This window comes from Dermochelys coriacea, chromosome 2 (assembly GCF_009764565.3).
Source record: "Dermochelys coriacea isolate rDerCor1 chromosome 2, rDerCor1.pri.v4, whole genome shotgun sequence".
Taxonomy (NCBI): domain Eukaryota; kingdom Metazoa; phylum Chordata; order Testudines; family Dermochelyidae; genus Dermochelys; species Dermochelys coriacea.
This window is the reverse complement of record NC_050069.1, coordinates 224,858,963-224,874,417: the sequence shown is the minus strand read 5'-3', so window position 1 is coordinate 224,874,417 and position 15,455 is coordinate 224,858,963. Positions and strand designations below refer to the sequence as shown.

The following is a 15,455-nucleotide window of genomic DNA, read 5'->3' as shown; positions in this document are numbered from 1 at the left end:
TTGCAGATGCAAGTATGAGGGGCAGCATAGGTGAAAGCATGAAGGTGCCTGTTTGAAAATTTAACAAATGGGAGATGGAGGCTGGGATCATGAGCTGATGTGAGATAGGCGCTGACCTTCAGTACTGCATGAGAGATGGGGATAGGCCATGAAGGGCCTTGGAAATTAAGACAAGTAGCTTATGTTTGATGCAATAAAGAAGATGCCAGTGAAGAGATGAAAAAAGAGGGGTAGCACGAAAATTTTCCTAGCCCATTGCTTTATTTTAAAATCCAAGGAGGAGGCTTTGATTGGCTTTGAGATTGTAAATCAGACATAACCAAGTATTTGGGTCTCAGAATTGTTATTTAACCATGAAAACTGAATTATACTGCTAGGATTAAAAGTTCTTTAGTTGGGATATGCACAAATGGGCCACCACCTTCTTGGATTCCTGTTTAGGATTTGAAAGGATTAATTATGTGCTGTATTAATTGCAAGAGCTAACTAATTTGATTTTTATATTAATTCATTGCCTTTGTTTCATGGATTTCTTGATTTGATTTAATTTGATTTCAGTTTGATAATTGTATTAATTAATCCTTAGTTTAGTAAAGTTTATAGTAGTTGAGTCCTAGTGATGTTTTCTTGACCTTTTTTTGCTTGTTTATTAATTTTAATACATTTATGTAAAGAATATTGAATCATTTTTCTTTCAAGAAGCAACTTGGGCCAGAACCATTCAGAATCTAAGACTTTGTCTACACTATAGGTTACTTCGATATAACTCAGTTGCTCAGGGTTGTGAATAATCTCTCCTGTCTGCTTAGAGGCTCTCCACAACAAACACTACAGCAGCACGCTTGCATCAGTGCAGCTGCACTACTAAAAGTGCTGTAGTGAAGGTGGAGCCTGAGTAAAACAGCTTTTTGACTTACTGGCCCATTTGGGTCCCTTTAATTTCACCTCTTTAGCTATTACATTGAAATGGGTTATTCCTGCACTAATTGAGTGGTTGGCGCAGTTTCTTCCCCCCCACAAGTAAGTTCAGTGCCATTTCATCTATCATGCCACAAGAACACAACTGACTGCATATGACTGATCATCAGTACAGTGGAATTCAGTTCTGGCGATCGCTGCTTAAATTGATCATTTGAGCTATAGGAATCTGAAATTACTTTTCCAAAGACGTTTCCTGTTCTGATGTTTTAGCCCCTTGCTTTTACTGATCGCTGAAGCATTTGGTTGTAAGGACAATCATGGGACTCATTCCCTGATTGATGCATGGTTTTATGGATCGCTTGGCTGCAGATTAGGAATTTGAAAGCTTGCAACAGTATCATTTCTAACCTGTCTGGACATGAGTTCTGCTAGGTATATTAATTCTGGTCTTGTAAAATAGAAACTTTCCTTCTGTGCTGCTGTCTTATTTGAGAAATTTTGTTTTCTAAATCTTGTTGTAGGGATGAGATAGAGCAATCAAAATGTGGTTGTCCATATTTATCCTCATAACTAAAAGAAGGGTTTTAACTGTGATGCTTGGATTCAAATCCAAACTTCTATGAAGTTCAGGCCATGTCATCTTATAACAGGAATTCACTTTCCTTTTTTTGGAGAGGGGGTGTGTGTGTGGAGGCTGCAAGAGGAAGGATAACAAGGGAAAGATAAGATCATTGGTCATCCTGGACATGCACAAATTAATTTGGTATTTTACATATTTAAGTTACATTTTCAAAAATGTGTACCTAAGATGTAAAATGAATATCTCTAGGCAAACACAAATATTAACTGTTGTTTCAATATTACTGCCCCCTTCTTTTTTTTTTGTATTTGCACACACTGCTCCATGTTTGAGTGCAGAATCGAAGTGTGCACTTTTGAAAATGTGACCCTTAAAGACTTTAATCTTATAAGCACTCTGTGCTAATATAGTCACAAACACTGAGATCACAAAATCAATTAATAGATTTATGGTTGCTTCCTTATAACCATAACAATAGAATACACAATAGTAGGATAAAAATGTAACATAATGGGGCTGTAACTTCTGTTACCCAAGAAGTTATTGTGTGCTGTTGTTAATATACTGTGCAGAGCAAATAAATGTTGAATAAGAAAGAATATAGATATTCACAGAAAGTGATTTATGGCAGCTGTATCTGTAATCACTTAAAGTGCACAGAATTTTTTTTGCACTCTAGTATTTCAAAAAGTTTATGGAAATAGGTGCTTTGACAGAAAACAAGACAACCTTGACATTGGCTGTGTAAACAAAAAGGTGTTGTCACCTGCCCAGCGTTCAGCTCAGCAAAACGTGTTAGAGATTTCCAATCCAGTGTACTGCATGGCTTGGGCTAATAGAATACAGAACAATTATGCTTCTAAATCATTGGTTTAAATCCAGCCCAGGGTACTGGGAACCAAATGCTGTCATCATCTTGTGGCTGTGCAATGACCAATGAATAGTTATTAAGTTGGCAGGGTTCTTAGCGGACCAATTTCTACATTGCAAATTTCTACATTCCACCCCTACAATTGGTACACTTGTTGACAGGCCTGAAAGAGAAGCCGAGGATTAAATTGAGAATGATTTGATCTCAATGGTTATTGCTGGGTGCTCAGCAGGTGTGAAAATGTGGCCACTCGTGTATGTGCGTCACTATGGATTTAGGAGCCTTCATTTAAATTTCTGTGTTTGAAAATCTTGGCCCCAGTTTTCCACAGATAAGCAAGTGGGGTGAGACTAAGGGGCAAATTTTGAGAAGAGCCTCTAAGGGAGAGTCAATGTAACTTACACCTTCTTCCCCCACATCCCTTATGGTGCACATCACACCAACTTAGCACTGGGCTACAGAGTTAGGTCTATACAAGACAGCTTAACTCTGTAAGCATCCTCTAAAAAGTAGCTCCTACTGATGTAACTCGCCCACTGAACCAACTTAATAAATCAATCTCCGTGAGAGGCGCAGCGCATAAGTCGATGTAGTTAGGTCAACGCAGTGTCAGTGTAGACACTGCATTGTTTACACTGACTGCTGCTGCCTTTCAGAAGCCGTTCCACAGTGCCCCACACTGACAGTTAAATTGGTGCAAGTGCTTCTGCCGAGGACACACTCCTGACACAAGGAATGTAGTGTGGACCTGCAAAAACAATTTAATTACTGCAGTGACTGTACAACAACATAGCTTAGGCGGATTTAATTTTGTAGTGTAGCCATACCCTTAGATTCTCTTGCACTCCCTCTGCCTCTCACTAATTTACCAACATGTAATTTACACAATCTTACCAATTACTTCTGGATTTGTCTCTAAGTCTTTAGGTTACCATATTTGTGTATATAGGGACTTACTCTTGATGATCTTCCTGTTGCTCTGGAATATGCTGAATAACTTCATAAACTGTACCACGTAAATCCTGCCCTTGGACAAAATCAGAGCCAGAAACAGATGGACTTGGAACCTAAAAGTAACAGGCAATATTTTTGCTATGAGTACAGATGGGAAAAGCTGGCGCAGGAACTAAACGTATAGAATAACCTTCCCTCCCCTCTCCCTGCCCCCCCTTTTGAGGACAGATGTTCTCCACTGATTTTGTTCGCATTGCATAGCTCAGTTTAATTAGTTTCAATTTGATTGTTGAGGAAGGGAATTTTGTCATACTTACGATATGGCATTTCACAGACTTAAATGCAGTTAGTAACCCAGAAATTTTAGGATGCCCCTACTGCATGTAGGGTAAAAAGTGTTTTACATTACTATACCACAAATAATAAAGGGAGAAATAGGCTGGTGAATTAAAATCTGGGGACAAAGGACAAAAGTAGTCAAGGAAATGATTCAGGATACATAAAAAAAGCTAAGAAAGTCAGGGCAGTGTGCAGTCTACAACATCTAGATTCAGCCCTCATCAATACAGAGTTCACTCCATCTGCATACTCCCAAACTCCAATTCTTAACTATTCATCTTTCACCTCTGAGTCCCTTTCCTACTGACCAATATGACTGCAGTGGGTTAAATACTGATCTCAGCCACACTGGAGTAAATACAGAGTGACTGCACTGAAGGTAGTGGAGTTGCTCCAGTTCCAGAATCCAGCCCACTGCCTCTAATTCTAATTCTCTGGTGTACAATCTCTCCTCCTTCACTCTCCAAGGCCCTGAATCTGTAAAGTATTTAAATATGTGTCTGACTATGAGACATGACTAGTCCTAGTGAAATCAATGGGTCTACTTGTGTATTAAGAACCTTGATGAAGTGGGTCTTAAACCCCTGACTCCCACCTAGTCCTGACGTCCCTTCTATCTTCATGAACACTCACAGATGCTCTTCCTCCTTCTTTAACGCTTTCTCCGTGGAGTGGCCTACTGTTATCTAGACACTTGATGTTAAAAATGGTTTTCCTTGTCTACACTACAGGTTACTTTGGTATAACTTACGTCACTCAGGAATGTGAATAATCCACATCCCTGAGCGATGTAAGTTTCATTGACCTAAGTGCTGGTATAGACAACACTATGTCGCGGGAGAGCTTCTCCCGCTGACAACTGCTGCCTCTGCAATGGATGATAGCTATATTAAGCTGACTGGAGAGCTCTCTCCCATTGGCTTAGTGCAGCTCCACCACAAGCGATACAGTGGTGCAGTTGCATCAGTGCAGCTGTGCTGCTGTAGTTTAGATGTAGCCTAAATGCAGGATTGCTTAACAGAACTAACCTCTTTGCACTGCTTTGAACCTGGGCATGTCCCTGCTGCTTAACATTGATGTAAATAAGCACAGTGAGTAACAGTCATTGAATAAGTCATTCAAATACCTGCAAAGAGGCATCTCATGTGGCCCTTTTGAGCAAGCCGCATAGAGATTCTAGTATAAATACTACATACATTTTAGTGAATGAAATAGAGCCTTAATTGGTTGGCTACTGATTTACTGGTAAAATACATACCATAGGAACACCAGTGGGGTCTGGAAAAGCAATAAATTCGTATATTCCAAAGTCATCCGTAGCATTTTCATGCCCTAAAATTAAAAAAAGAAATTATTAATAGGTAACATAAATGCAAACAGGAACACTTCATTATGGATGGGCAAACTCATTCGGCCTAATTTTGCACCCCTCCTGGATTCGGAGACTTTGAAAGTTCTGCTTCTGTCTTCTCTGTTCCACCCCACCACTAGGGCTGGCTCAGTTCTCAAAACTTAGAGCTGCCACACTGATGTTTAAACTATGCTTGGCTGCATCCAAGGGGCCATTACACCGTTGAAGAAAACTGGAGAGCAGTAATGCTCTGGCCATCCCCCTTCACTAAGCCACCTTTCACATTCTCCCTATGCTGGTCTATGAGGAGCAATTTCCCTATGCTGGGGAATACCCATGTAGCTAGTGAAGCATCTCTGTTGCTGCTCCACGGTCTATGGAAGGAAGATTCAGTCTAATTTAGCTAATCTATCTCAGTATTTATATCATGCTCAGCACCAAAGTATCTAACCACTGGAATGATCCAGTACTTTCCCCCATGGCACTATGAAGAGGCCCCGCCCTGTTCAGCAGGGGCTGGGGGGCTTGAATTTGGCCTTATGCTCCTGTTTCATTCTTTAGCATTACCTGAGAATGTCTGTGCCTTTCTGTAATCTGCTCCAGGCCTAGAAAATATAAACATGACTTTCAGTTTGATCTCATGGGCAAAGAAAAGAAATATAGCCCAAAACCAAAAATACCTCTCCTTTTTTGGGAAAGACACAAAGCCATACGAAAATTTATTTTATTACCTGCTCTGCCGCTTCCGTTGTAAAACTGAAAAAAAGAGATAAAGGAAAATCAACTTTTTTGTTATAATGTCCAGAAAATGTATCTGGAGTGTGTTTAAGTTTTACCCACCTTTATGTGGCTGATATCTTTTCCATAAGAATAGAAGGGATATAGATAGGATCAAAAATAATGAAATTCCTGTTATTACTGCTAGAGATGACACAGATTTTCCTTTCTGGGCAAGCTTCTCCAGTCCTGTGCCAAAGAAGAACAGATTCATAGCCTTCATAGCTAGTCCTTCACAAACCTTGCAAACCTGGCAAACAGGTAACTCTTGAATTATTGTGAAATAGGTAATACAATGTTTTTCAAAGACATACCTGAAATGACACTTGGTACAATAATTATATGCATTTCAGAAACCATTCCAAAACATGTATGGTACTGGTAACTAGGTGGAGGCCACTATGAATGTTATGGCAAACCGCACCAAATGTGAAATAAAGTGCATCTTACAAGTATTTTTGAATTTAGCCTCACAGTTCCATGAGGAATTATGTAAATAGTCCTGTCCTATGCACAGGGAGACGGAGCACCAGAGGGAATAGATTATTTGATCAAAGTTACAAAGGAAATCAATAGTGGAGTTGGGACTAGAAACCAGTTTTTCTTAGTTCAAATCCTGTGCATTAACTGCAAAACCCTTCTTCCTGTGTAAATTGTTATTATAAAATATACACTTTTTATGTGCCCATCACCATAGTATCTAAGCACTATGTACAAGGCTCAGATACATCAACTCTGTAAGACCAAGTTCTCTTTCCCTTCCTGGGTTAGTAACACTTTCTAAATAGAGATACTTTAATTAAAATCAACATAGAACTGTTTGTCTTCATGGTAGTATACAGTAAACAATATTATTAGACAATAACATACTATTAAATCATTGTGTCTGCAAATCAAGACCAGAATTTGATAGCTACTAAAAAGTTATCTCCTAAACATACTGGGGGGGATATCCTGTCCCCACTGAAGTCAATGGGAGTCTTGTCATTCCCATTCTGCAGGGTTTCTTTTTTCTAAAATTTGTTTTTTATCGGCCACTTACTCAATAGTGATTGTAGAATCATTTCCTGAAGCAGGAAGCACAACTCGGAAATGCAGAGCCAGATTCAGGCTAAGCCCTGCATAGATAAGGGGCCTTGCAAAGATCTCATCAGGGAGCCTGGTCCCTGAACCTTACGAGCACCCCATTTGGCACTAGCTGTCTCATTCTCCTGTGTCCTGGCTAACAGACTAGATGGGCACGGAACAGTGAGCCCACTGCAGTCTCTTAAAGGGTACTAGAGCTACCCCTCTGGTGTGTGCTCCCAGGGAAGCTCAGGAGGAGCTTTGGCTGACTCAGGCAGTATGCACCCTGCGAGTTGGAGCCACAATGCTATCTGTACGACACCCAGCTGTGCCCAGGGCAGAAGTTTGCCTTAGTCTGGGGTACATATGTAACAGGGAGTTTGACAAGCACTTTATAATCTACAATTCAGAGAAAATCAGTAGTTCAAGTGTTTTGGACACACTGTGAAATAGGGAGAAAATTATTTATAGTTGTCTCAGTTCAAGAGACTGAACATCTGGTTTTATTATTTAACAGGCGAGTAGGGTAAAGCTATTGGTAAAGACTTATTGTAACTATCTGATCTAATTTCAAGAGGATAAAATGGTATTTCTCCATGCAGTTTCACTCTCTCATGCGTAGCTGGAGGGTGACCATGCTCATTAGCTCTTGTTATAGCCTATGTCTTCCGTTTTGTTTTGCAGCTATTTTATGTTTATGCACAGCATGAAATGTTGCTCGGAAAGATTTGGAGTTGAACTTTGCCATTCAGTCTCCAAACCGGAGAACTATGAACTTCCTCATTTCAGTCACAGCACTGAAATCAAAACCATCAGGGGAATTTTTGTCAGTAATTTAGTTTTCTGGCCTTGTCTGTGCCAGTGCACAGGCCCTGCCTCTTTCTCACCCACTTTGGGGCACTGATTTCCCCCATGTGGAAAATGAAGGGAGCAGTCTTTTGCTCCCCGGAGATCCAGGGCTATAATTTAGCCTGGTCATGACTCATAGGATACTTTCTCATGTAACAATAGTCTTACCGGACGTGTGATATGATTGTTTTTACAATGGAAACATTTTACTCCAGTTAAAGAATCAACAAGACTGTATTACCAGAATATTCCGACTGTCAGTAAGTGCTGTGTTAAAGCCATTCCAGCACCATGTTGGGCCTACGTGCTGGAGCTGCATACTGCATATGCAGAGTGGCACATATACTGCAGTGCCTAAATACAGTGGGAATCATAACTTAATTTCCTTGTCTTGGTTTCCATCAATGTGTTTCAATAGGTTTGCGCATTAAGGGTATGTTTACATAGTAATTAAACACTCACGACTGGCCTGTGTCAGCTGACTTGAGCTCGTGGGATTTGGGGTATGAGGTTGTTTAACTGAGGTGTAGATGTTTGGGTTCGGGGGAGGGTTCCAGAGCTGAGGCTCCAGCCCAAGACCAAATGTCTACACTGCAATTAAACAGCCCTGTAGTCTGAGCCCTGCAACCCCCAGTCAGCTGACATAGGCCAGCCGCAGGTGTTTAATTGCAGGATAGATGTACCCAAAGACTCTTCATCTTGCATTAAACTTTGAGGAAGCCAACTCCTGTTTGCAGCAAACCACATGTAAATAAAATCTGCTGTGTTCTCAAAGATGGAATATTTCACTCCGATTATATTTAAATACAAAAGATTTGTATCCAGTTTTTAGATAATCCTTGTTCTTCCCCTCCCTGTAGCTCATTAGGTCTCCTGTTTGGAGCAGACCTCTGAAAAGAACTGCAACTCACCGGCAGTACTTATGCTGGGTATATTTTCCAGTTCACACGTGAAAGGCTAACTTGCCAGGTACCAGTGCAAATGTTATTTGTCTCTCAAAGAGTCTGTTCTTAGTTAAATAAATAAAATGAAATATCTCACCAAGTGCAAATATAAAAGAGATATGGGGTATCCATGGCATCACACAGCAGCAAATGTGTTTGATTACACACAGTAACATGATAACCATATGCCATAGCTTGTAAAGTGCAGTGGTTCCATTTTGGCATTGCTAATAGGGTCAAGAATTATAATGACAGTAATTAGCAGACTGTTTCCAGACTGAAGGGTGCCAGTCAAAAATAAAGAATGACTCTGGGAGAAGTGAAACCAATGTGGATTTGGAACAGGTCTGCATTGCTCCAAGTAGTCATGCCAAATATTACAAAAAATGATTAATGGATATATTTTGGGGTCATATTATGTATAATTGTAATAATACAGCATATCAGTCATCATTAGGGACTGAACCAAGATCTCCAGAGCTGAGGGTATGTGTTGCTACAGCTTGAGATAAAGTATTAAGTTTCCTAGCTGACCACTGTGACACACTCATAGCTGGCGTGAGAAAAATGTGTGACATACACTGAACAATGGGTTACATATCCAGAAGTATTCTGTTGACTGATGGTGCATTAATGAAATGTTCTCAAAACTCCAGTTTTATAAACTGTAGCACTATTAGACGTGATATTTGCTATTCTTCAGTGTTAAAAAAAGTTCCAAGCTTGCAGTCAGGAATTTGAAACAATATCATGTGATTTAAGTGACTAATCACATCACAAATAACAAACAGTTGAAGTCAATAGTTTCCAAATGAGACAAGGAAAAAATTGTTAGCATGAACTACTCTGTGAGTCCATGTTAATCAGGAATATGTGTAATTTTAGGATGGGTCTGCAAACTATTCAGGAACAGAAATATAGGCTAAATTTGTTGGATAATGTAGTCACAATTCATAATTTGATCAATTCTAGTTTTCAGGGCTTTCTACATGTATGAGGGTTGCAGTTCCTTTCTGCTAGTACAGATGTGGGAATTCTTTAGCTTATTACATGCTGAAGGTACAGCAGATTGGTCCTTGGGCTGGAAGGGAAGAGAGAGATGTTTAATTCCCAACTCTGCCACTATGTAGCTATAAGGTATGTCACTTTACCTCTCTGTGCTTCATTTTTGGGATTTATAGATCATTGATAGGTTTTTGATCAGATTCTCACACAAACTGCTAAATTATATGACTCCCTAATATTAGTACTGCTGATCTTTGTTTCATTTGCTCATATCTGTTGCTGTCACGCTAAAGCAAGCTTTTTCCAATGGGACTTATCTGCACATCATGACCAGATTATGTGTGTGTGTGTATGTGTGTGTGTGTGTGAAACAAAAATTATGTTAAAAGATCCAAATTTAGGTTTCAAAGTTAAGCACATGAAAGTTGGGAATTGCTAGATTTATGGTTGCCCATACCACCTTGTTTCTTTCCCCTTGTGCCCTACAGGTGGCAGGGGTCATGTAGGAAAAGTAGCATTTGATCATGTAATTAAAGACAATACCATAATGCATAAACACAAAGTTGCACTACAAGCTGGTCATTACCAGTTTCCCCTATAATGGAAACTTTAAATTTGTAGTATTTATTGACGTGTGTTTCTACCTGAACTTCTCATACTGCTTAGGGGTAAAATTCATCCATTCCTATATAGATGGGCAACACAAGATCTATGCACCATGTAAATCCACTTCAAGTGTTACATTTGTCTGGGGCTGGTCTTTTATACAGGGCAGCATTTCACCCTTGGTCAGTTACAAGGTGAAGTATATGAGCATTAGTCCAAACATGTACAACAAACCTTCACAATTCCAGCCAGAAAAAGTTCCACCCCATCAATCCCCTCTTTCCCAATCAAAGCTCTCCCTCACCCAGAAGCCTGGGAAAACAGATGAATCTTTAAAGGATCATTTAAAAGAGTAACTTATTTTTATAGTCAAATAAAATTCATTCCTACAAGGCATCACCAAAATCTGTGTAGAAAACAAAGCTGTGCTGTTAACATAAATTTAACGTTATTCCATCTTGGTTCAGTCCTACAAGGTAGTCTTGCAATTAGTGCTCAGCACCATGCAGAATCATGTCCATAATTAGATGCCTTTATTTTAAAATCTAACTCTCTAACACTTCTTGGCTAAAATAGAACACTTTAGTTGACCGGATGAACTGTTTATAACTGTTCTCTTTTTAGTTCTCTTGATTTTAGTTGGACATATATGTACAAAACTCTGTAGGTGAATTTCAGCCCTACTTGCAAAGGAGCTGCTGAAGATCTTCTGAAACATCTAAATTCTGTGTAAATGCCTTAACTGGGGTTTAAGTGTTTGTGTAAGACTTTGCACAGACTCTCTGTCTTGGGTAGTCGGGAAGTGGGGACACAGAATATCTTCCTTGGAGAGTAATCATTAATCAGGTAAAATTACCATTAAAGACTTGAGAGTTTGGTCCCCAGGGAGAAATTCACTGGGTGTGCATACTTTTGAGGCCACACTCTGGCAGAATTCCCACTGAAATTAAAGGGAATTTTACCTGAATTAAGGAGTGCAGCCTGGGATCCAGGGTTTAGTATTACTGGAATAAATCTTCAGAAACAGAAAGAATGGTATAAAATGGAAAAAGCTGATTATCTCCAAATTGGTTTAAAATGCCATGGGATAATTTAACAAAGGAGATCTGCTTTTTTTTTTAAGTACAACTAAACAAAGAATACTCACCATGTGGACTTTGCTTTTTATCAGGCTTCAAAAACAAATCTCAAAATTGTTGCTCATGATTGTGAGTGTGTTTATTTATACACACAGTTACTGCAGGAGTCCTGGTTTACTTTCACTTTCAGGAAAAATGCCATTTGTATTCTTAATGGAACACCACAGCTCTGTTTGCATTTCCCCCCTTCTAGTCATCACATTGTTTTATTTTAAACTGTATTATTTCCACTGAAAAACCTGTAACCTCTTTTCTGCTAGGGAGTTTGAAGCCATGGAGCTTTCATTTGTGAAGATTACATTAAATCCATCTGAACAATAGACAACTGCTGTCCTTGTTTATCTTAATACTAAATATATGAGCTCTTTGTCTGGTACCAGCAAAACAGGTTTGTGAAACTTTCTAAAGGCAGCAGTCTGACATGTTGCTGTACATTAATAATATGGCCACATTATCTGAAAAAAATCTATTGTTCCTTAGTAATTAAATTATTAACAACCCAGAAAATGTTTTCTAATTAGTATGAAAAGGCAGTAGATAAGGCGATTACAGACTTCAGCAGCATCGTACCATTTACAGTTACTTTTCATTGGGATTCTCTGACAAAAAATTGCTTTTCAGTCATTTAATTTTGGCATAGTATTATATAGGACCTAAATCTATCACGTATTGAAAGTTAAGGAGAAACTCCATATGTCAGTACTTAGCAATAAATCTACATAAGAACACATGGGAAAATATAATTTCCATATGTATCTTGAAATGAAACTATTGTTTCACCAACACCTTTGTATTGCTGCAAAGATAGCTTGGATTACCATCACACACTAGACTAAGAGGTATGTTCTACCAAGTCCCAGAGGCCCTTTTGATGCCCATGTTTGTTGGTCCCTAATTGGCCTTTCCAGCCATTGTTGAATGACTAGAGGCATCATACCATGTGCTGGTCATACTGCCTGCAGAGCACTCACAGCCCCTGCTTAGAGAGGGAGTGAGAAAGTGGGCTTTGGAATAGAATCCAGGTGCCCTATGTGGCAATGCAAAGCTAGCAGTCTAGCCTTAGAGCTCACTGTATTTTTGTGTATTTTTATATTTATCCCAATATAGCTTCCTTTCTTATACTGAAACAACAAGGAGTCTGGTGGCACCTTAAAGACTAACAGATTTATTTATACTGAAGACACTCAAGCAGAGATGTGTATTAATTAAAAAATGTGTATTAATTCTGCTTCATGAATTGGTTATTATGGTAGAAAGCAGTGGCATTTCTACTCAAAGGACCAAGTCAACTACAAGATACAACTGTGGTGAAATCCTGACCTTATTGAAGTAAGTGGCAAAACTCCCTTTGACTTCACTATTGCCAAGATTTCACCCCTGGTCTCTACCCTCTTGCTGAGGACAGGGAAGTTCAAAATATCAAGACAGTGTACTGATTCATCACCTGGCTTGCACTCCAGTTGCTTTGTTCCCCTTAGGTTGGTACTGTGTTTATGTGTTATACTAGATCAGCATTTGTTATGTTATACATTTTATGTTCTTACCTACAGAAGTAATGATCACTGTGAAATGAGTTTCGTCCCGTTTTCCAGTCACATTGTTGTAAGCACAGCACATATAATCTACTGTTGTCTGGGCCACTTTTTCAGATACAACTTCCAGATGGGGTCCATATTTGATAACGTCTGTAGTATTGTCAGCCCTTCGGATCCAGGAGTAAGTATTTGGTGGATTTGAGTCTGCTGAGCAATCAAATAGGATAGCTTCTCCTATGTCAACCGTAAACACCTCCCCTACTTTCAGCCCTTTATCTGAATTAACTGTAAGTCCGTAAGGTCCATCTGCATTAATATGAACAACAAAAATGATCATAATGGAGAAAATTAAAATCAAAGAATAACTCTTAAAAATTCCAAGGATAAGTACAGCCTTAACCTTTAAAATGGCTGCCATTAGGTTCAATTATTCTGATTAAAAGGCTTCCAATTAATTTAATCTGTCCTTATTTAGATAGATTTGTAACAGTCTTATCACAAAAAGAAAAGGAGTACTTGTGGTACCTTAGAACAATGTCCGATGAAGTGAGCTGTAGCTCACGAAAGCTTATGCTCAAATAAATTTGTTAGTCTCTAAGGTGCCACAAGTACTACTTTTCTTTTTGCGAATACAGACTAACACGGCTGCTACTCTGATACCAGTCTTATCACAGAAAACACTCACGTAATATTGATCTGTTTGGGTGAAATTCACCCAAACACTCAGCACAAGGCCTATGCAATGTTTAAAGCCCTCAAAAAACTTTAGTGGGACTGAAGCAGCATAGGTAAGGTAGTGTAATGAAGCAGTGGGCCTTCTTCTGGCTGTCTGTACAAAGGTGAATTGGACTCTTTATACTTAAATGCCAAGGTTACTGGCATAGCTTATCTCTGTTTACACATAAAGATCAGTAAAATTGCACTGAAATATACCTATGTAAATTGGTACTTACCACACAATACTTGCTTATGGAACTATCCTCCCCTTAGTAAGACACAGCAAGGTGTGTCTTACATAACTTCAGACAGTTGTTTTTCATAAATGATACTTAAAGCACATGTTAACCTTCCTCTCATCCCCCTGACTTTTGCTGTGTTCATCTTTTAGTTCCTGGGTTTCCATTCTTAGTGAGCTTTCCCCTGGGCCAGGGGAGATTTCCAGTAACCCGGCATAGGCACCTTTTCAGGGATCAGAAGACCATAGAGCTTTTTTTGTTATTGGGTCAGGCTCAAAGACAACTTCTTTTTTAAATGCAAAGCAAAACATTTTTTTCCACCAAATGCATCCGATGAAGTGAGCTGTAGCTCACGAAAGCTTATGCTCTAATAAATTTGTTAGTCTCTAAGGTGCCACAAGTACTCCTTTTCTTTATTCAAAATCTACTAATTTTAAGAATGAACTTGCTTTTTTGCTTTTTGAAACCATTCAGTAGTTCTCACCCAACCCATTACTCTCACTGCCTTGGGCTTTAAATTCTTCCAAACATAGTTTCCATTTAAAGGCCCTTGTCCCCCTTGCTCCATTTGGAGATTGTCGGAAACAGAGGAATCAGAAACTTCTGTCTAGGTCTAAATTTGTTCTAACAGTTTCTCACAAGCCCAGTAGAAGGAAATCTCAATTTATAGAGCCCTGCACAGATATAAAATTTGTATCCACATCCGATCCGTAAACACGGTCTGCGGATATTTGTGGATATAAGCGGATATCCGCAAATTTGCAGGACTCTACAATTGATCTCTTGAACTCAGATTTCCCACATAGGTCAGCAGTTTCTGCTGCAGCAGCCACACCACCAGACTAATAAATTCTCTCCCAGTGTTGTATAGATTTATTTCTGAATGAAGCTATTTAACTGTTAAGTGCTTTGTGATGTATTATTATTACAATTAATAGACAAATCAAATAATGCTAATGAATAGGGATGATCAAAATAAAGAACCTTTTTGATTCTGAGTGCAACAGCAGAATCATTCCTTCCTGGGATCCTACATTCTCCACTTCTCTTTTCCAGTATCGTTCTCATCAGAAATGAGTCTCATGTTTCAGTGAAGCCTGTTTACTAAATGACTTGTACAATAATAAATCACCTGTTCTTAGTAACAATTTACTACTCTGTGGGAACACTTCCAATTGCTCATATCACCATGAGACTGTTATCCATCTAGTTTCTGAGCAGATGGCAGGTATTTACTGTGAGTGACCTTTTTTATCACACACAGTAACTCCCCCGCAGCAATGGCATATGGAGCATATAGACCCTGAGGCCTGTACTGGATTGATATTGACAACTGCTAACTCAAACACAAAAAATTTGTGAACTACTGGCAGAGAGAGGTTAGTCTGAATTACCTGACTTGAAAACATAACTCACTGAGTTTGACCGCTAATTAGAGCATGGGAAGTAGTACAAGAATATTGGTCTTTCTTAGCCATTGGCTCAAGATTTAGAATTTTGCAAAATTTTATCTCAGCAGAGCAAAAATAAAACCAAGTTTTTGGTAAATGAAATTTTTTAATA

General features: G+C 39.0%; 1 protein-coding gene across 3 annotated transcripts in view; it reads right to left on the bottom strand.

Annotated features, from left to right (window-relative positions):
• The window catches only part of HEPACAM2 (HEPACAM family member 2), a 34,802-nt gene that overhangs the window by 9,297 nt on the left and 10,050 nt on the right, over positions 1–15,455 (bottom strand). Inside the window, exons 4-10 of one of the 3 annotated variants that reach the window (XM_038388205.2) lie at positions 12,946–13,242; positions 5,857–5,982; positions 5,748–5,772; positions 5,584–5,621; positions 4,924–4,997; positions 3,330–3,439; positions 1,934–3,120 (exon numbers count right to left, since the gene is read on the bottom strand). In XM_038388205.2, the coding sequence (XP_038244133.1) occupies positions 3,003–3,120; positions 3,330–3,439; positions 4,924–4,997; positions 5,584–5,621; positions 5,748–5,772; positions 5,857–5,982; positions 12,946–13,242 (788 nt within the window). In that variant the 3' untranslated portion in view covers positions 1,934–3,002. Of the gene's footprint in view, positions 1–1,933; positions 3,121–3,325; positions 3,440–4,923; positions 4,998–5,583; positions 5,622–5,747; positions 5,773–5,856; positions 5,983–12,945; positions 13,243–15,455 lie in introns of those variants that run through there. The other 2 variants (XM_038388206.2, XM_038388207.2) reach the window with 2 other exon arrangements.